Source organism: Mobula hypostoma, chromosome 11, assembly GCF_963921235.1.
Source record: "Mobula hypostoma chromosome 11, sMobHyp1.1, whole genome shotgun sequence".
Lineage (NCBI taxonomy): Eukaryota > Metazoa > Chordata > Chondrichthyes > Myliobatiformes > Myliobatidae > Mobula > Mobula hypostoma.
The window spans coordinates 1244799-1266411 of NC_086107.1; the positions used below are offsets into that span (position 1 = coordinate 1244799).

Consider the following 21613-nt stretch of genomic DNA (forward strand, 5'->3'; position numbering starts at 1 on the left):
CCACTCTTTGCCTTCTGTGGGCAAGCCAGTTCTGGATCAACAAAGCAAGATCCCCTTGGATTCCATGCTTCCTTACTTTCTCAATAAGCCTTGCATGGGGTACCTTATCAAATGCCTTGCTGAAATCCATATACACTACATCTACTGCTCTACCTTCATCAACATGTTTAGTCACATCCTCAAAAAAGTCAATCAGGCTTGTAAGGTACAACCTGCTTTTGACAAAGCCATGCTGACTATTCCTAATCATATTATGCCTCTCCAAATGTTCATAAATCCTGCCTCTCAGGATCTTTTCCATCAACTTACCAATCACTGAAGTAAGACTCACTGGTCTATAATTTCCTGGGCTATCTCTACTCCCTTTTTCGAATAAGGAAACAACATCCGCAACCCTCCAATCCGCCGGAACCTCCTTCGTCCCCATTAATGATGCAAAGATCATTGCCAGAGGCTCAGCAATCTCCTCCCTCACCTCTCACAGCAGCCTGGGGTACATCTCATCCAGTCCTGGAGACTAATGCAACTTGATGCGTTCCAAAAGCTCCAGCTCATCCTCTTTCTTAATGTCTATGTGCTCAAGCTTTTCAGTCCGCTGTAAGTCATCCCTACAATCGCCATAGTGAATAATGAAGCAAAGTATTCATTAAGTACCTCAGCTATCACCTCCGGTTCCATACACACTTTTCCATTGTCACATTTGATTGGTCCTATTCTCTCATGTCTTATCCTCTTGCTCTTCACATACTTGTAGCATGCCTTGGGGTTTTCTTTAATCCTGCTTGCCAAGGCCTTCTCATGGCCCCTTCTGCCTCTCCTAATTTCATTCTTAAACTCCTTCCCGCTAGCCTTATAATCTTCTAGATCTCTATCATTACCTAGTTTTGAATCTGAGTTTCAAAGCTAAGGTAATATAGCAGTTATTGTCAAAGAGTAGTTATCACTTTGTACTTAACAATTTGGGAACATCAGCAGTAATGTTTCTGCAGCCTATTGTTTCTAGAGTGACTTATACACAAGAACTTTGAAGTAACAATACTCTAACAAGTGCAGTGAATTTAATCTGAAAACATTCCTCACAGCTGTGTTGGGCTTTGGATAAACATTTGATCAGACATCAGAATGCCACTGTAATTTAATCAACTACCAATGTCTCGATAGCATTAGCTTACGTGTGTTTACATACCCCGCATCACAACCATCACAGAGGAGAAGGCTATCTTCCCGGTCACTTCGTCCACACACCTCACAATTTGTCACGTCCTCCTGCTCCTCTTCATTGTCTTGGTTCGCGTTCTGCACTGGAAGCTTCAAAAGGAATTTAAACTCTTAGCACTTAAATATCTGATGGTGACGATATCCACTTTATTATGCGATTCATATCAACTCTCAAAATGAACATGAACCAATATGAATGTGAAGAAAATGGAGGAATATGGACATTGTGTAGGCATAAGGGAGTAGTTTAACTTTACCATTTGATTATTCATTTAATTGGTTTGACACAATATTGTGAGCCAAAGGGCCTGTTCCTGTTCTATGTTCTAAACAATTTGGAAGCTGTGTTATATTGTTGGGGGTGTTGGTATCGGTGGGAAAGAAAGGGACACTATAGGGAGGTAACATACATCAAAGTTGCTGGTAAACGCAGCAGGCCAAGCAGCATCTATAGGAAGAGGCGCAGTCGACGTTTCAGGCCGAGACCCTTCGTCAGGACTAGTCCTTCAGGACGAAGGGTCTCGGCCTGAAACGTCGACTGCGCCTCTTCCTATAGATGCTGCTTGGCCTGCTGCGTTTACCAGCAACTTTGATGTATGTTGCTTGAATTTCCAGCATCTGCAGAATTCCTGTTGTTTACTATAGGGAGGTATGTCAGATTCATTTGTAAAACAAAACGGACTATTTCACCAGACACAATTTGTTCTCCCAGGATCCAATGCTAACCATGTGATAGACACATGGATGATAGAAAAAAAGAGGTTTATGTGGTAGGGAAGGTTTAGATTGATCTTGGAGTAGGTTAAAAGGTTAGAGAGCCTATACTGTGTTGCACAAAATGCCAGAGGAACTCAGCACGTCAGGCAGCATCAATGAAGGAAAATGAATAGTGAATGAATCAAAACTCTCAGCCAAAAATGTCAACTGTTTATTCCCCCTCCATAGATGCAGCCTGACATGCTCAGTCCCTCCATCATTTTGTGTGTATTGCTCTGGTTTTCTAGCACCTGCAGAATCTCCAGCATCTGCAGATTTCCTCGTGTTTGCATTGTACCTGCAGAATCTCCTCTGTTTATACTGTGCTGTACTGTTGTATATTGAATGTTACACATACTTGCCCGTTCAGGTCAGGATAGGGTAACCTAAACTCTCCCAATCTTCACCCAGAATCACACACTAGCGCAAAGTTCCAGAAAATGACTGCCCCATACCACCTCTATCCCCACCCACCTTAACAATGGGCATCTTTACCAAATGAGGAAATAAGTAAATGGTTTCTCCATTGCGTGCATCAATGCAAGGAACAATTTGCATACTAACTCACCTTCTTTAAAACTGCCCCCCCAAAATGAGTACGAACACAGATGTGCTTGAAAGTTATTCGATCCACGGGGCATGAATTGGCATTCTGTTGGAGAAATAATGTTTAAAACACATCAGGACATTTCCGCTGACTTGGTGAAGCTCAGATTAATCACTCTGCTTTGTAATTTTACAACTTGGTTTTTAGGCACAGTGGATTCCAGTTTATTGGAACACATCAGGACCATTTCATTTTGGCCTAAATAAGCAGCTGTCTCAATTAGCCGAAGTTCCATGGAAATAGTTAAAAAGGTATTAAAAAAACAACATGAGTAACAAATTATGAATTTAAATGAAATACAGAACAAATTAGAACTCTATCAATAGTACTACAGTACTATACAACTATTAGTTTCAGATAGTTATTGACGGAGGAATTCATTCAGCATACACTATGAGCAAAATCAGTGCAGACACCGAGTGCAGATAATGGACTGCCTTCATAGATGCTTTCAACGACTGTATCCTCAAACCTTCATTTTCATTGTAACATTAAAGATTATTGTCGATACCTTCAAATTCTTCACAGCTCCTAACTTGCTGAAGTAGTGAAATAGTTTTATTTTCGTTCCCAGCCATTTCTGGCATCCCCAAGCCTGAACCCTTGAAAGCAGAATGAACAAAACAGTTTGGAATTGGTTGTTCACCAATGAGTAGTGACAAAGATCACTTTTTGAACACAAACACACAAGTGACGTTATTTTAAACTGCTGTCTCTAAGCTTGGTGTAGTGTCTATCGGTCAGCCACACAAGTGCACGGGACTGACACTAGTTAGAAACCACTCGGCAACAGTCCCTGTCCCAATTAAGCAACATCGTGTCCCAAATAAACAAAAAAACATCCTAGCTATTTTCTCAATTTGTTTTTGTCCTTTAAGAGTTGTCCCAAACAAACAGCTGCCCCAATTAACCAGAATCCACTGTATTTATCCCAGATGTGCCTCTACACCTGGAAGCAAAAAAAAGATACACTCACACTTCCACAACACCTTTCACCATCTCAAACATCCCAGAGCCCTTTACACTCAAAGTACAAACACTCCATCAATGGAGCACATACATATGGGTGTTTTATACAATATTCAACCACCACATTGGTATTTTATACCATAGAGTACTACCACACTGGTGTTTTATACAAAGGAGATAGGAGATTGAGGCTCCCCTCACGCCTATTTTAACCAATTTTTACAGCAGCACCATCCAGTGTCCTGACCAGCTGAATCTCTGTCTGGTATGGGAATTGCAAGGCATTTGACTGCAAGACACTACAAGGGATCGCAAGGAATGCTGAGAGTATCATCAGGGTCTCCCTTTCACCCACCAGAGATATTTATCAGGAGTGCTGTGTACACAGGGCTCTTAGCATTACTGTAATCTCTCTCATCCGTCCAACAATCTCACTGAACCCCTACCATCAAGTAGGAGGTACCATATCATTAAGGCAAAGACTGTTAGGATGCGAAACTACTGAACTCCCTGCCACCACCCAGGTCTCATTTGTGGTAATATTACTCTATGTGCTATGTGTGAGAGTTATATGTAGTGTGCTGTGCACCTTGGTCTGGAGGAAAGCTATTTTGTTTGACAGCATACATTAGTACAGTTGAATGACAATAAACTTGAATTTGACTTCATTTGAATAGAGTACCACCACACTGGTGTTATACAATAGAGTACCAATACTGTCTATCAATTCTAAAGCTGTCAACTCACATTTTTGGAGAACATGGGATCCAGGGAAGTTTGGCCAGGTGGATTCAGAATTGGCTTGCCTGCAGAAGGCAGAGGGTGGTGGTGGAGGGAGTACATTCAGATTGGAGGATTGTGACTAGTGGTGTCCCACAAGGATCTGTTCTGGGACCTCTCCTTTTCGTGATTTTTATTAACGACCTGGATGTGGGGGTAGAAGAGTGGGTTGGCAAGTTTGCAGATGACACAAAGGTTGGTGGTGTTGTAGACAGTGTAGAGGATTGTCAAAGATTGCAGAGAGACATTGATAGGATGCAGGAGTGGGCTGAGAAGTGGCAGATGGAGTTCAACCCGGAGAAGTGTGAGGTGGTACACTTTGAAAGGACAAACTCCAAGGCAGAGTACAAAGTAAATGGCAGGATACTTGGTAGTGTGGAGGAGCAGAGGGATCTCGGGGTACATGTCCACAGATCCCTGAAAGTTGCCTCACAGGTGGATAGGGTAGTTAAGAAAGCTTATGGGGTGTCAGCTTTCGTAAGTCGAGGGATAGAGTTTAAGAGTCGCGATGTAATGATGCAGCTCTATAAAACTCTGGTTAGGCCACACTTGGAGTACTGTGCCCAGTTCTGGTCACCTCACTATAGGAAGGATGTGGAAGCATTGGAAAGGGTATAGAGGAGATTTACCAGGATGCTGCCTGGTTTAGAAAGTATGCATTATGATCAGAGATTAAGGGAGCAAAGGCTTTACTCTTTGGAGAGAAGGAGGATGAGAGGAGACATGATAGAGGTGTACAAGATAATAAGAGGAATAGATAGAGTGGACAGCCAGCGCCTCTTCCCCAGGGCACCACCGCTCAATACAAGAGGACATGGCTTTAAGGTAAGGGGTGGGAAGTTCAAGGGGGATATTAGAGGAAGGTTTTTTACTCAGAGAGTGGTTGGTGCATGGAATGCACTGCCTGAGTCAGTGGTGGAGGCAGATACACTAGTGAAGTTTAAGAGACTACTAGACAGGTATATGGAGGAATTTAAGGTGGGGGTTTATATGGGGGGCAGGGTTTGAGGGTCAGCACAACATTGTGGGCCGAAGGACCTGTACTGTGCTGTACTATTCTATAAAACATCCCTTTTCTTCAACTGGACTGATACACCCACTGTCCAGCTGAAATAAAATTCTCTGACATCTAATTTACATTATTAAAAATCTTGTATTGGATGAAAGAAAATAAATCAAAAATTACCTTTAAGTTACCTTAAGTAAACAGAAGTCACGGAATAATTGGACAACCAGACTTGTTCCTAGGGCACGAATGGCTAATATCAGGGGGCATGATTTTAAGGTGATTGGAGTGGTTAATGTCAGAGGCAGGTGTTTTGCACAGAGTGATGGCTACATGAAACAATGGACCAGAAGAGGTGGCAGAGCAGATACATAAGAGACATTTAAGAGACTCTCACATAAGCACATGGATGAAAGGAAAACAGTGGATTATGCAGGTGGGAAATGTTAAATTGATCTTGGAGTAGGTTACAAGGTGGGCTGAAGGTAGAACATAGAAGGTACTCCTCTGTGTCTGACCTTCAAACCACTCCTTCAGCACTTTCCTACATAAGAATAGAGGTGAAAACAGACTGAAAAGATTTAAAAATTGGCTTCGCGGTAAGAAGCAAATGGTGGTGTTTAAAGGTTGTTCAAAACTTCAAAAGTAAATTGATAATCAAAGAACACATACAACCCTTAGATTCATTGTCTTATGCGTATTCACAGTAAATACAAAGAAGCACAATATAATCAATGAAAGACCCCACACAAGATAAACAACCAATGTGGGGGAAAAAAACAAACTCTGCAAATGCAAAAAGAAAACAATACTAATAAGTAAATAAATAAGCAATCAATATCGGGAACATGACATGAAGAGCCCTGAAAGTGAGCCCATAGGCTGTGGTAACAGTTCAGTGAATGGCAAGTGAAGTTGAGTGAAGTTCTCCCCTCTGGTTCAAGAGCCTGAAGGTTGAGGGGTAATAGCTGTTCCTGAACCTGGTGATGTGGGTCCTAAGGCTCCTGTACCTCCTTCCTGAATACAGCAGTAAGGCAGCAGCATGGCTTGGATGGCAGGGGTCCACGATGATGGATGCTGCTTTCCTGTAACAGCGCTCTGTGTAGATATACTCAGTGGTGGGGAGGGCTTTACCCGTGATGGACTGGGTTGTCTTTTGGAACGGAGGCTGGTGACTAAAAGTGTTCTGCAGGGGTCAGTGTTGGGAACCTTGTTATTCATTATTTATAAAAATGCTTTTGATATCAATACACATGGCTTGATCAGTAAGTTTGTGGATGACACAAAATTAGGAACTGTCATTGATAGTGAAGGTTACCGTAGATTACAGGAGAATCTTGTTCAGTTGGGGAAGTGGACCTAAAAATGGGAAATGGACTTCAGTACAGATAAGAGTGAGGTTATGCAATTTGGATAGTAGTCAAACTAGAGTAGGTACAATGAATGATAGGGTGACGGAAGGAAGTGTAATGGAACAGAGTGACTGAGGAGTACAAGTGCATAACTCATTGAAAGCAGATACATGGATAGTCAGGGTGGTGAATAAAGCATTTAGCCTACTGGCCTTCATCAGTCAGGATGCTGAGTATAAGAATTACGGAATTAGTATTACTTCATGACTTTATAAATGCTGGAAAGTTGATGAATGCAAGGCAGTGGATGTCGTCTACATGGACTTTAGCAAGGCCTTTGACAAGGTCCCACATGAGAGCTTCATCAAGAAGGTTTGTCATTCAAGATGGAAGTAGTAAACTGGATTAGACATTGGCTTCATGGGAGAAGCCGGAGAGCGGTAGTGGATGGTTGCCTCTGTGTCTGGAGGCCTGTGACTAGTGTTGTGTCACAGGGATCAGTGCTGGGTCCGTTGTTGTTTATCACCTATATCAATGACCTGGATGATAATGTGGTAAACTGGATCAGAAAATTTGCAGATGACACCGAGTTTGGGAGTGTAGCAGACAGCGAGGAAGACTATCAAAGTTTGCAGCGGGATCTGGACCTGCTGCATAGATGGGCTGAAAAATGGCAAATTGAATTTAATGCCAATAAGTGTGAGGTGTTGCATTTTGAAAGGCCCAAACAGGGCAGGACTTACACAGTGAAGAGCAGGCCAGTGCAGAGTTCTGTAGAACAGGAATCCAGGAATGCAAGTCCATAATACATTGAAAGTGCATCACAGACAGATAACATCATAAAGAAAGCTTTTGGCACATTAGCCCTTATAAATGGATGCACTGAGTACAGGAGTTGGGATGTTTTATTGAAGTTGTATAAGATGTTGGTGAGGCCTAATCTGGAGTATTGTGTGCCGGTTTTGGTCACCTACCTACAGGAAAGACATAAATAAAACTAAAAGAGTGCAGAGAACATTTACAAGGATGCCGCCAGGACTTGAGAACCAGAGTTATAGGGAAATGTTGAATAGGTTAGGATTTTATTCTCCTGGAGCGTAGGAGAATGAGAGGAGATTTGACAGAGGTATACAAAATTATGAAGGGTACAGATAGGATAAATGCAAACAAGCTTTTCCCACTGAGGCTGAGTGGGTCTAGAATGAGAAGTCATGGGTTAAAGGTGAAAGGTGAAATGCTTAAGAGGAAATTCTTCACTCAGAGGGTGTTGAGAGTGTGAAACTAGCTGTCAGCACCAATAGTGGATGCTGGGTTGATTTCAACATTTAAGAGAAGCTTAGATAGGTACATGGATGGTAGACGTATGGAGGGTCATGGTCCCAGTGCAGGTTGATGGGATAAGGCAGCTTAACTGTTTCATCACAGACTATGTTGGGCTGAAGGGCCTGTTTCTGTGCTGTACTTTTCTATGACTCCATGAGAGAGCAGACAGCCAGAGACTTTTCCCCAGGGCGTAAATAGCTAATACAAGAGAACATAATTTTACAGGCGTTTGATCGAAAGTATAGGGGTGATATGTGCTTGCTACATTAAATACCCTTTGTGTTATGTATGACTGGAGGACAATAGGCAGATGACAGGACAAAATTGCAGCCAGTAGGTTTAGTATTAAGGATGCAGCATCAAAAAGGGTAGCAAATACAGTATTCAAAGTGTTATATCTCAATGCTAGGAGTATAAGAAATAAGGTGGATGATCTTGTTGCACTATTACGGATTGTCAGGTATGATGTTGTGGCCATCACTGAATCATAGCTGAAGGATGGTTGTAGTTGGGAGCTGAATGTCCAAGCTTACACGCTGTATAAAAGGGATAGGAAGGTAGGCGGGGGATGGTGTGCCTCTGTTGGTGAAGAATAGCATGAAGTTAGTAGAAAGGTGTGACATAGGATCATAAGATGTTGAATCCTTGTGGATTGAATTAAGAAACTGCAAGGGTGAAAGGACCTTGATGGCAGTCATATACAGGGATGGTAGGTGTATAGACAACAGCTGGGATGTGAACCACAGATTACAACAGCAAATAGAAAATGCGAGTCAGAAGGGCAATGTTAAGATAGACATGAGAGATTTCAATATGCAGGTCAATTGGGAAAATCAAGTTGGCAATGGATCTCAAGAGAGGGAGTTTCTTGAATGCCTCAGAGATGGCTTTATAGAGCAGTCTGTCATTCAGCCTACCAGGAGATCAGCTATACTGGGTTGGGTGTTACATAATGAACTGGAGGTGATTAGGGAGCTTAAGGTTAAAGAACACCTTAGGAGGCAGTAATCCATCTTCGAACCTGGATGAGTATGCTGCAGTTGTTACCGACTTCATTAAAACCTGTATGGATGAGTGTGTGACCACAAAGACTTACTGTACATTCCCAATCCAAAAGCCGTGGATGAACCAGGAGGTACATCGTCTGCTGAAGGCTATACCTGTGGCATTCAAGTCTGGCAACCCAGGCCTGTACCAGAAAACCAGGTATGATTTGTGGAGAGCTATTTCAAGGGCGAAGAGACAACTTCAAATGAGGTTGGAGCCGTTATCAGATGCACGGCAACTCTGGCAGGATCTGCAAGACATTACTTCCTGCAAAGCGAAACTCAACAGTATGAATGGCAGTGAAGCTTCACTGCCAGATAAACTCAACGCCTTCTATGCACGCTTTGAAAGGAAGAACACAACTACAGCTGTGAAGATCCCTGCTGCACCTGATGACCCTGTGATCTCTGTCTCAGAGGCTCATGTCAGACTGTCTTTAAAAAGAGTGAACCTTCACAAGGCAGAAGGTCCTGATGGAGCATCTGATAAGCTGTGATAAACCTGTGCCAACCAACTAGCAAGAGTATTCAAGGACATTTTCAATCTCTCACTGCTACGGGCAGAAGTCCCCACTTGCTTCAAAAAGGCAACAATTATACCAGTGCCTAAGAAGAATAATGTGGACTGCCTTAATGACTATTGCTTGGTAGTACTCACATCGACAGTGATGAAATGCTTTGAGAGGTTGGTCATGACAAGACCGAACTTGTGCCTCAGCAAGGACCTGGACCCATTGCAATTTACCTATCGCCACAATAGGTCAATGGCAGATGCAATCTCAATGGCTCTGCACACAGCTTTAGACCACCTAGACAACACGAACACCTACTGTTCATCGACTATAGCTCAGCATTTAATACCATCATTCGCACAATCCTCACTGAGAAGTTGCAGAACCTGAGCCTCTGTACCTCCCTCTGCAATTGGATCCTCGACTTCCTAACCAGAAGACTATAGACTGTGCGGATTGGTGATAATACATCCCCCTCACTGACGATCAACACTGGTGCACCTCAGGGGTGTGTGCTTAGCCCACTGCTCTTCTCTCTGTATACACGACTGTGTGGTTAGGCATAGCTCAAATACCATCCACGAATTTGCAGATGATACAACCATTGTTGGTAGAATTTCAGGTGGTGACGAGAGGGCATACAAGAGTGAGATATGCCAACTAGTGGAGTGGTGCCACAGCAACAACCTGGTACTCAATGTTAGTAAGATGAAAGAGCTGATTGTGGACTTCAGGAAGGGTAAGACGAAGGAATACATACCAATCTTCATAGAAGGATCAGAAGTGGAGAGAGTGAGCAGCTTCAAGTTCCTGGGTGTCAAGATCTCTGAGGATCTAACCTGGTCCCAACATATCAATATAGCCATAAAGAAGGCAAGACGGTGGCTATACTATATTCGGAGTTTGAAGAGATTTGGCATGTCAACAAATACACTCAAACACTGCTATAGTTGAACCATGGGGAGCATTCTGACAGGCTGCATCACAGTCTGGTATGGAGGGGCTACTGCACAGAACTGAAAGAAGCTGCAGAAGGTTGTAAATCTAGTCAGCTCCATATTGGGCACTAGCCTACAAAGTACCCAGGACATCTTTAGGAAGCGGTGTCTCAGAAAGGCAGCGTCCATTATTAAGGACCTCCAGCACCCAGGGCATGCCCTTTTCTCACTGTTACCATCAGGTAGGAGGTACAGAAGCCTGAAGGCACACACTCAGCGATTCAGGAACAGCTTCTTCCCCTCTGCCATCTGATTCCCAAATGGACATTGAAACTTTGGATATTATCTCACTTTTAATAAAAAAAATACAGTATTTCTGTTTTTTGCACATTTTTAAAAAATCTATTCAATACATGTAATTGATTTACTAGTTTATTAACTTACTATTTTTTTTCTCTCTCTGCTAGATATGTATTGCTTTGAACTACTGCTGCTAAGTTAACAAATTGTACATCACACGCCGGTGATAATAAACCTGATTCTGATTCACCCGGACTAGATGAACTGCACCCTAGCGTTCTGAAAGAGGCAGCGAGAGAGATTGTGCAGACATTAGTGATGATCTTTCGAAAATCATTGGACTCAGTCATGGTGCCAGAGGACTGAACAATTGCAAATGTTATTTCACTCTTTAAGAAAGGAGAAAGGCAACAGAAAGGTTATAGACCAGTTAGCCTGACCTCAGTCGCTGGGAAGATGTTGGTGTCAATTGTTATAGATGAGGTTATGGAGTGCTTGGTGACACAGGACAAGATAGGACAAAGTCAGCATTGTTTTCCTTGAGGAAAAATCTTGCCTAACTAACCTATTAGAATTCTTCGAGGAAATTACAACTAGGATAGATGAAGGAGATGCAGCGGATGTTGTATATTTGGACTTTCAGAAGGCCTTTGACAAAGTGCCGCACATGAGACTGCTTATCAAATTAAGACCCCATGATATTACAGGAAAGTTACTGGCATGGTTAGAGAATTGGCTGATTGGTAGGAGACAGTGAATGGGAATAAAAGGATTCTTTTCTGGTTGGCTGCCAGTGACTACTGGTGTTCCACAGGGGGTTGGTGCTGGGATCGTTTCATTTTAGGCTGTATATCAATGATTTAGATGATGGAATAGATGGTTTTGTTGCCAAGTTTGCACATGATATAAAGATTGGTGGAGGAGCAGGTAGTGTTGAGGAAACAGGTCGGCTGCAGAAGGACTTAGACAGATTAGGAGAATGGGCAGGGAAGTGGTAAATGAAATACAATGTTGGAAAATGCAAGGTTAACTTGCAGGTAGAGTCAGTGGTGAGGAAGACAAATGCAATGCTAGAATTCATTTCAAGAGGTCTAGAATACAAGAGCAGAGATGTGATGCTGAGGCTTTATAAGGCCCTGGTAAGGCCTCGCCTTGAGTATTGTGAATAGTTTTGGGTGCCTCATCTAAGAAAAGATGTGCTGGCATTGGAGAAGAGTCAGAGAAGGTTCACAAGGATGATTCCAGAAATGAAAGGGTTATCATGCAAGGAACGTTTGATGGCTCTGGGTCTGTACTCGCTGCAATTTAGAAGGATGAGGGGGGATCTCATTGAAACCTTTCGAATGTTGAAAGGCCTAGACAGAGTAGATGTGGAAAGGATGTTTCCCATGGTGGAAGAGTCTAGAACAAGAGGGGATAGCCTCAGGATAGAGGGACGTCCATTTAAAACACGCAGAAAAGTTTCTTTAGCCAGAGGGTGTTGAATTTGTGGAATTTGTTACCACAGGCAACTGTGGAGGCCAGGTCGTTGGGTGTATTTAAGGTGGAGATTGATAGGGTCTTGATTGGACACGGTATCAAAGGTAATGGGGAGAAGACCAGGGAGTGGAACTGAGGAGAGGAAATAAAGGATCAGCCATGAGTGAACGGCAGAGTAGACTCAGTAGGCAAATGGCCTAATTCTGCTCCTATGGCTATGGTGATAACACGTAACTGATGCAGATATGTGAGCAGAGAGTGACGTGCGCCAGCTGCTGCCCCGAAGGCTGGCATCTGTCACACACTACTCCGGAGGCTGACATCCGTCAGTTACTAGTCCAGAGGGAGATGTCTGTCAATCATTAATTCATTAATAAGGTTTGGAAAGGTCACAAATTTGACACAAGTTTAGCACATGTTACTGACGATGGATCTGACTGTTGAATTCGTAAATTAGACTACTTAATTGTTATTTTCTTTGCAGTTTAACAATTAATCATCTGGTTGTACTTAAGTAGTTTTTATATGCATATGACAGGGTGTCATGCTTCCTAGTGGTCATAATATGTATATGCAGTTATTCAATGTGTCCCCTTGTGTTATACTACTGGTATGATTCTGGAATCTTCTCTGGGTACTGGATTATTTAATTAAGAGCTATCTCATAGACTGCCTTTTAGCTGCAAATTTGAATGGAATTTTGCTGATCTAGGGTATAAAAATGCTGCACCACATGGTCAGCACCATCTTGATCCTAGTCTCTTTGCCTTTAAGCCTTCTGCTACTAGATTCTGCTTCTGTTTTCTTTGTTTTTCCCTCAATGCTTAATAAAACATTTGTGAAGCATCAAATTTGTGCCTCTCTCCTGACTTCTGAGAGAACCATAGATTATAACATCACAATCTACTCTGTGCATTGACAGCACTCACCTTCGCCCATTCGAGGATGCAATCCAGGCAGAAGTAATGCACACAGCTCTCTGGAGTTCCGATAGCCTGATCCCGGAAAGCATTGAGACAGATTGGGCAATTCTCACTCTCCTCGTCAGAGCCACTTGCCCACTTCTCTGCAGTGCCAGATTTCTCAGCGTCCACTCCTTCATCCGCACCATCAGCCTCATCATCTTCAAAGTCCAAAAAGATAAAAAGTGTTTGACAAAATTAATGACATTCCCACTAATCAACTTCGAACCACAATGGGGTGAGCAGTTTCATGTTCCTGAGTGTCAACATCGCTGAAGATTTATCCTTAGGTCCAACATATTGGTGCAATTGCAAGGTGTGACAGGGGCTACATTTCATCAGGAGCTTGAGGACAATTGAGGTCACCACAGATACCCACAGCTTTCTAAGGTATACCATGGAAAACATTCTGACTGGTTGCATCACCATTTGGTCTGGAGAGGCCACTGCACAGGATTAGAAAAAGCTGCAGAAAGATGTAAGCTCAGCCAGCTCCATCATGGGCACTAGCCTCCCCAGCATTGAAGACATCTTTAAAAGGCGATGCCTCTAGAAGGCAGCATCCATCATTAAGGACCCCCATCACCCAGGACATGCCCTCTTCTAATTACTACCATCAAGGAGATGGTACAGGAGCCTTTAGACACAGATTCAATGCTTCAGGAACAGCACCTTCTCCCACACCATCAGATTTCCGAATGGACAAATGAACCCATGTACACTACCTCACTTTTCCCCCCTCTCTATTTACACTACATATACTGTACACATATATACATACATATGCGATGTTAGCATTCATTTCAAGAGGTCTAGAATACAACAGCAGGGATGTGATGCTGAGGTTTTATAAGGCACTGGTGAGACCTCACCTTAAGTATTGTGCACACTGTTGGGCTCCTCATCCAAGAGAAGGTGTGCTGGCTTTGGAGAGGGTTTAGAGGAGATTCACAAGGATGATTCTGGGAATGAAAGGGTTATCATACAATGAACGTTTGATGGCTCTGTACACACTGGAATTTAAAAGGATGACGGGGATCTCATTAAAACCTTTCAAAGGCCTAGACAGAGTAGACGTAGAAAGGATGTTTTCCATGGTGTGGGAGTCTAGGACAAGATGGCACAGCCTCAGGATAGAGGGTCATCCATCTAAAACAGAGATGCAGTGAAATTTCTTTAGCCAGAGGGTGGTGAATTTGTGGAATTTATTACCACAGGCAGCTGTGGAGGCCAGGGCATTGGGTGTAATTAAGGCAGAGCTTGATCGGTTCTTAATTGGACACGACATCAAAGGGAGAAGGCTGGAGAGTGGGGTTCAGGAGGGAAAAAAAAGTATCAGTCACGATTGAATGGCAGAGCAGACTCAATGGACCAAACAACCCATCTGTTTTTATTAAGTGCAATCGTGAACAATAGCCAGATCAGAAATGCTGATCAAGTCAACTAGTTCCCAAAGAGAACTCTGATAGGCCAATCATATGGTTCACAGCTGCTCAGCGATAGAGTACAACAAAATCATATGTACAATTAAGAAACATTAAAAAACAGTAGAAGTACAGGAGTCATAATGAAGTCTGCTGGAGAGAGACGTTTATACACATGCTGTCCTCCATAATTCAAAGATTGAAGGATAAGGTTGCAGGGTGACAAAACGTGGTAGGAGCACTTGGAACTAAAAATTAATCCCTACCGGGAGCAAGCAGCACCTGTTCTTTCCACACTGTTCCCCAGCAGTTTAAGGACTAAGTCCAGCCGGAACATAACTCACAAGTGCTCTTGAAAGTCAGATATTAACCCTACCTACCAATAACCAAGCATCTGCTCCTATGTCTTATAGTCTTTGATATACATATAAAACATATATATACATTCACATATATATAAATACACACATGCATACACACTTGTAGTATTTTATAGTGTTTTTTATTTTGCATTGCAATGTACTGCGGCAACAATATAACTTATTTCGCGACATACGCCAATGATATCAAACCTGATTGAGAAAGCAAATTAACATCAGCCTGCATTTGCAAGGCATCTTTAATACAGTAAAACCAATCTGCTCGACAGAAACATTACTACAACCAACTGTAACAACAAGCACTCAAGGAGTTAACAGTCCAGTACTCCTTCCTAGTAAATATAGATTTAACTTGACAAGAATTCCAAGCAGCAATTCATCAATAAAGGTTCACTGTGACCTGGTTGTGAGAGGTGATTCAAGATACATGACAGGTAGGGCAGCATCCGTGGAAAAGAACAGCCAACGTTTCGGGCCGGAAACTTTACGTTGACTGATCTTTTCCATGGATGCTGCCCGACCTGCTGAGTTCCTCCAGTGTGTTGTGAATGTTGCTTTGACCCCAGCATCTGCAGATTATTTTGTGTTTAAGATATATGGCATTGGTAGCATTTAATAGGCAATGGGAGCTTATCCCTACTACACACCCCCAACACTCACTGGCTATTTCAACCTTAAGGAACCTGCCTGGCATTAGGAACGTGAAAACCAAGAACCAGTCTACCAACTCAAAGCAATGCACATCAAGTCTGCTCTGCCATTCCATCATGGCTGATTTACAGTTGCAAGAAAAAATTTGTGACCCTTTTGCAACTACCTGGTTTTCCTGCATTAATTGTGCATAAAATGTGGTCTGATCTTCATCTAAGTCACAATAATAGACAAACATGATCTGTCTAAACTAGTAACACATAAACAATTGTACTTTTCATGCCTTTATTGAACACATTGTTTAATCGTTCACAGTCCAGGCTGGAAAAAGTATGTGAACCTTTGTATTGAATAACTGGTAGAACCTCCTTTAGCAGCAATAACCTCCACCAAAAAGGATCCAGTGCTTTCCCAGCGTATATGATGAATAAACTCTCCACGGGCTTCCAGCTGGGTACAGGTATCGACTTTAACCGACGTTTCCATGACAAACTCTGCCAACTTCATCAGGGATGGTGCCTGGGCAAGTCTAGTCCGGTGGTATTTATACCCCCATCGTCCGACCCTCCTGATTCGATTATAAACATGGTGGAAGAGTGGAAACCTGATTAGATGAGGACTAACCAGTCAGGGGATGGACAATAGGGGCATAAATACTACTGAATTAGAAATGTGCAGGCATCCTCCCTGATGAGGATGCCAGCGTTTGAAATCAAAACATTGGTTCAAATCGATACCTGTACCCAGCTGTATAGGGCAGGGCACCTCTACAACCCACACCTCAATCTCATCTCATTGATCGGAACACCTGACCCCAAATAAGATTTTGTAGAAGGATTTAGCCCAGAGGTTCACATACTTTTTTGAACCTAGATTGTGATTGTTCAAATGGTGTACTCAGAATTGACGAGAAGTAGTAAAATTGTTTGTGTGTTATTTGTTTAGGCAGATTGTGCTTGTCTATTATTGCAACTTAGATGAAGATCAGACCACATCTTATGGGTAATTAAGGCAGAAAAACAGGTATTGCAAAGGGTTCACAAACTTTTTCTTACAATTGTATTATCCCTCACAACCTCATTCTCTTGCTTTCTCCCTGTAACCTTTGAAGCACTAACTCATCAAGAAACTATAAACCTCCACTTTAAATATACCCAATGATTTGGCCTCCACAGCCGTCTGTGACATTGAATTCCACAGATTCACCACCCTCTGGCTAAAGAACTTCCTCCTCATCTTTAGGAAATATCCACTCCACATGCATTCTATCTAGACCTTTCACTATTCGATAGGTTTCAATCAAAATCCCCCCTCGCCCCATTCTTCTAAACTCCAGTGAGTACTGGCCCAGAGCTATCAAAAGCTCCTCATACATTATTCTTTCATTCTTGAGTCATTCTCGTGAACCTGTTCTGGTTCCTCTCGAATGCCAGCAAATCCTTTCTTCGATAAGGAGCCCAAGATTGCTCACAATACTCCCAAATACAGTCTGACCAATGCCTTATAAAGCCTCAGCATTACATCCTTGCTCTCATCTTCTAGTCCTTGCTCTTATATTCCAGTCATCAATCTGGCATATCTGCTGAACTAGTCTGCCATCTGGGACCTTGTCAAAAGCCTTGGCAAAGTGATTTATTATTGTTACATGTACCAAGATACAGTGAAAATCTTGCCCTACATACTATTTATAGAGATTAAATCACCACGATCAAAATCAGCACAGTAACGTGGCGATTAGCACGACTCTATTATCGCTCAGGGTGGAGCTTGGAGTTCAACCCTGGAGTCCCCTGTAAGGAATCTGTATGTCCTTCCCATGGACTGCGTGGCTTTCCTCTGGCTACTCGGGTTTCCTCCCACAGTCCAAAGACATATCTGTTAGTAGGTTAATTGGTCATTGTAATTGCCATGTGGTCAGGTAAGGGTTACATTGGGGGCTGTCAGGGATTGCCAAGTGGCACACTTAAAGGGCCAGAAGGGTCTGCTCCGCACCTTATTTCGACATAAAATCTATATTTTTTAAATTACATGGTGCACTAAACTTGAATAAATATGGTAATATCTACAATGCTCGTATAAACTAAAGAATGCCAACCACGGAATCAGAATCAGGTTTAATATCACTGGCATGTTTTGTGAAGTTCATTGTTTTGCGCCAGCAGTACATTACAATACTAAATTTTAAAAAGCTATAAATTACGATAAGAAATATATATATACATATAAATTAAAAAGTAGTTATTAATTTATTAATGCTATTAATAAGCAGGCATTTCCACTGAAGTTGGGACTGCAACTACAGCTCGTGAGTCTAGGGTGAACTGTGAAATATTTAAGGGGAACTTATTCACTCAGAGAGTCGTAAGAGTGTGGAATGAGCTGACAGTGCAAGTGGTGCGTGCATGCTTGATTTCAACGTTTAAGAGGTTTGGACAGGTGCAAAGACAATAGGGGTATGGAGGACTATGGTCCTAGTACAGGTCAAAGGAAGTAGGCAGCTTAAATGGTTCAGTGTGGACTAGATGGGCCAAAGGTCCTGTTTCTGTGCCGTATTTTTTTCGTGACTAAGACTTCTAGTGCAAACAGAGATCACAAATAGAAAAACAGTGAGGTAGTGTTCATGGGTTCATTGACTTTGGACATCTGATGGGAGAAGGGAAGAAACTTTGCTGAACTGTGTGCGCTTTATTTTACTTTAATACATATTTTAATAATAATAACTTTATTAATTGAGCACTTTTCATACGGATGATGTAATTCAAAGTGCTTTACAATGGGATAATGTGCAAACATGAAATAAAAGACAAAAAGAATTAGTTAAAAGTTAAATAAATCGGTTTTGAGCTGGTGTTTAAAAGTGTCAACTGAGTCTGCATCCCTTACAGTTTTAGGTATTGAACTCCACAGTTTAGGAGCGTGGCTGACCTGTCAATTAACTTTCAAGGAGATTATTTAAATTTAAGAGGCTGGTGGAAGACCTGAGAGCTTGAGCAGGATAACATGTACTTTAATACGGAAGACCATGATATTATTTGGCAAAGTATTCTCTCCACCACATATGGACTGCACGAGAGGCAGAAAGGCACAGAGAACAGAAGCACAGGAACAGACTTCCCAGCCTTTGATAGCTGTCGATCATGATGCCAAATGCATACATAGTCTATGTTCTTAGGCGACCACAGGTACAAACAGCCCTGGAGGGGAGTGACATAAAGATCGGACAAAGTCCTGCTGTTAATCAACACCCAGCAGTCACATTTCACAGTATGCTTCAAAGCACATGTGACAAATAAAGCAAATATTTAATCTGAACTGGATGTAATCAGGCAGAACCAGAAGATCATAAAACATAGGAGCAGAATTAGGTCATTCTGCCCCCTACGTCATTCCTTCATGGCTGATTCATTATCCCTCTCAACCCCATTCTCCTGCCTTCTCCCCTAATCTATGAAGCCCTTCCTTATTAAGAACCCACCAACCTCTGCTTTAAATATTCGCAATGACCTGGTATACACAGCCATACGTGACAATGAATTCCACAAATTCAAGACCCTCTAGGAAAAGAAATTCCTCCTCATCTCACAATACTCCAAGCACAAGGTTCATTCATGTTGCCCCAGCCGGGTTTTCAGATACTAACCAATGAGGCCCAGTCAATTACAGCACTGGACCAGTCTTTAGGGGAACAAGAACAAGTTTCTTCAAATGTGCAACTTATTTTTAAAAATGTGACTTTAGTAATTGTATCAACATACCCAAAACCGGCTTGGAGCTGTAAACAGAAATCTGACACTGTCAGATCAGTAAACATGAGGATATCAGTGCCCTCAACTGGTTTAAGCAAATCAAGTTAATTTATCAGGATGTTGCCTGGATTGGAGAACATGTCTTATGAAAACAGGTTGAAAGAGTGAGGGCTTTTCTCTTTGGAGTGAAGGGGGCCAACAGAAGGGTACAAGACAGTAAGAGGCATAGATTGAGTGGACAGCTAGAGATTTCTCCCCAGAGTGAAAATGGCTAACACAAGGGGGCATAATTTTAAGATGACTGGAGGAATGTACAAGGAGGGATATCAGAGGTAAGTTTAATTTTTACACAGAGAGCAGTGAGTGTATGAGATGCCCTGCCATGGGTGGTTGTAGAGGCAAATACATTAGGGGCATTTAAGAGATTCTTAGATAGGCACATAGACGATAGAAAAATGGAGCGCTCTGCGGGAGGGAAAGGTCAGAATGATCTTGGAGTAGATTAAAATTTGGCATAACATTGTAGGCTGAAGGGCCTGTATTGTGCTGCAGTGTTCAACGTTTAATTAATGAATTAAGTAACCTACCTTCCTCCTCCTCTTCATCTTCCTCTTCATCGTCATCATCTTCATCCTCAAGGTCATAATCTTCTGCACCTTCTCCATCATCATCATCATCTGTATCGCCCTCGTCCATGTCATCATCATCTTCACTACTTGATTCCTCTAACAAAAGGAAACAGCATTCAGTACTTCACAAGCAGCAGTCTGGTTGGAATCCCACCTTGCCGACTGAGGGGAATGTGGACAACCCATGAGCTATTGCTGGTCAGAAGGTCACTGAAATCTCCATGTAACTGCCCTTGAGGACTAAGATAGGATCTAGCTCCCTTAGCATAGCAATGAGACAAAGACCGTGTTGATGGTAAATACTCTACTGGGAGACTACAGTGAGGTTGAAAACAACTCAAGATGGATTTCAAACAACAGAAAAAGATGTTATTTAACCTCATTTAGTAAATTCCACATTACATTTTTAAACAAGCTTTGGGAACTGCTGACTCCACCATGGATGACCCCAGGCTAGGCTGCAAGAGGAGGAATGTTGGACATGGGGCTTGCAACCCCATCCCCTAAAAACCCAGAGCTACAGAAGCTCCAAAGATCTCCTCTCTGGGAGAGAAAGGATAAACCAGCAAGGTGGGCTGAACCTGGGGACAACGTGAATGACTAGCCCAGGACAGAGGACTCTGGTGAGCCAGTCAGTGCCCTTTGCCCCAGTAGGGGTGATGGGCTTAAGTAAGTAAGTTTGGGAACTGCTAAGCATGCGACTGCCCAGGTCAGAAAGTATTTATTAGTTTGATTCACCATATGGCACTGTTAACCTTTTCAGCTAAATAAAATATTTTCAATATTTTCAGCTGACGTGAAGCTTAAGTCATCAGTGGGGCTTCAGACACCCAGCTGACGTAGTAATTCCAGTTGCAGCATAACCTGGGCTAAGTGTGATTACACTGGGAACCACAACGACCCAGACCAATACCCCTCGATCCTGTTAACCTTACCATACCAGTCCAAAGACCACTGAAGATGACAGCATAGGTAGACAGAGCAGTCCCAGCTTATACAGTCCTTCATTTTAACTCAAGCATTGCAGTCCAAACAACATACCTATGTTTCTTTTCTGCAACCTCTCCAATGCAATCACATCCTTCCTAGAGTACAGTTGACTAGAACTGCACAAGATAATCCGGGTGCAGTCTCACCAACATCCTACAGAACTGGAATGTCGCATCCCATCTCTGGTACTCAACACCCTGTCCGATGAAGACAAACGTGATAAAGTATCTACCTATGTCACATCTTTCAGGAAATTATGTACCTGCACCCTTAAGTCTCTCTGTTCTGCAACACTCCTCAGAGACCTGTTCTTTACTGTGCAAGTCTGGCCCTAGTAAAGCACAGCACTGCAGCATAATGCTCTAACTGCACAAGCAGCCCAGGTTGGATTCTGCTGCTGTCTGTAAGGAGTATATATATCATCATGACCGCATCGGTTTCCTCCCACAGTCCAAAGATGTACAGGTTATTAGATTAATTGGTCACACGGGTTTGTTGGGCCAGAAGGGCCTGTTAATGTGCAGTATCTCTAAATAAAAATAAAT

General features: G+C 42.5%; 1 protein-coding gene across 3 annotated transcripts in view; it reads right to left on the reverse strand.

The window, feature by feature from the left end:
* Positions 1-21613, reverse strand: part of phrf1 (PHD and ring finger domains 1) — a 225178-nt gene that overhangs the window by 176128 nt on the left and 27437 nt on the right. For 2 of the 3 annotated variants that reach the window (XM_063061550.1, XM_063061549.1), the window contains exons 3-6: positions 20037-20174; positions 13216-13409; positions 2543-2626; positions 1187-1308 (exon numbers count right to left, since the gene is read on the reverse strand). In XM_063061550.1, the coding sequence (XP_062917620.1) occupies positions 1187-1308; positions 2543-2626; positions 13216-13409; positions 20037-20174 (538 nt within the window). Of the gene's footprint in view, positions 1-1186; positions 1309-2542; positions 2627-13215; positions 13410-20036; positions 20175-21613 lie in introns of those variants that run through there. The other variant, XM_063061552.1, reaches the window with a different exon arrangement.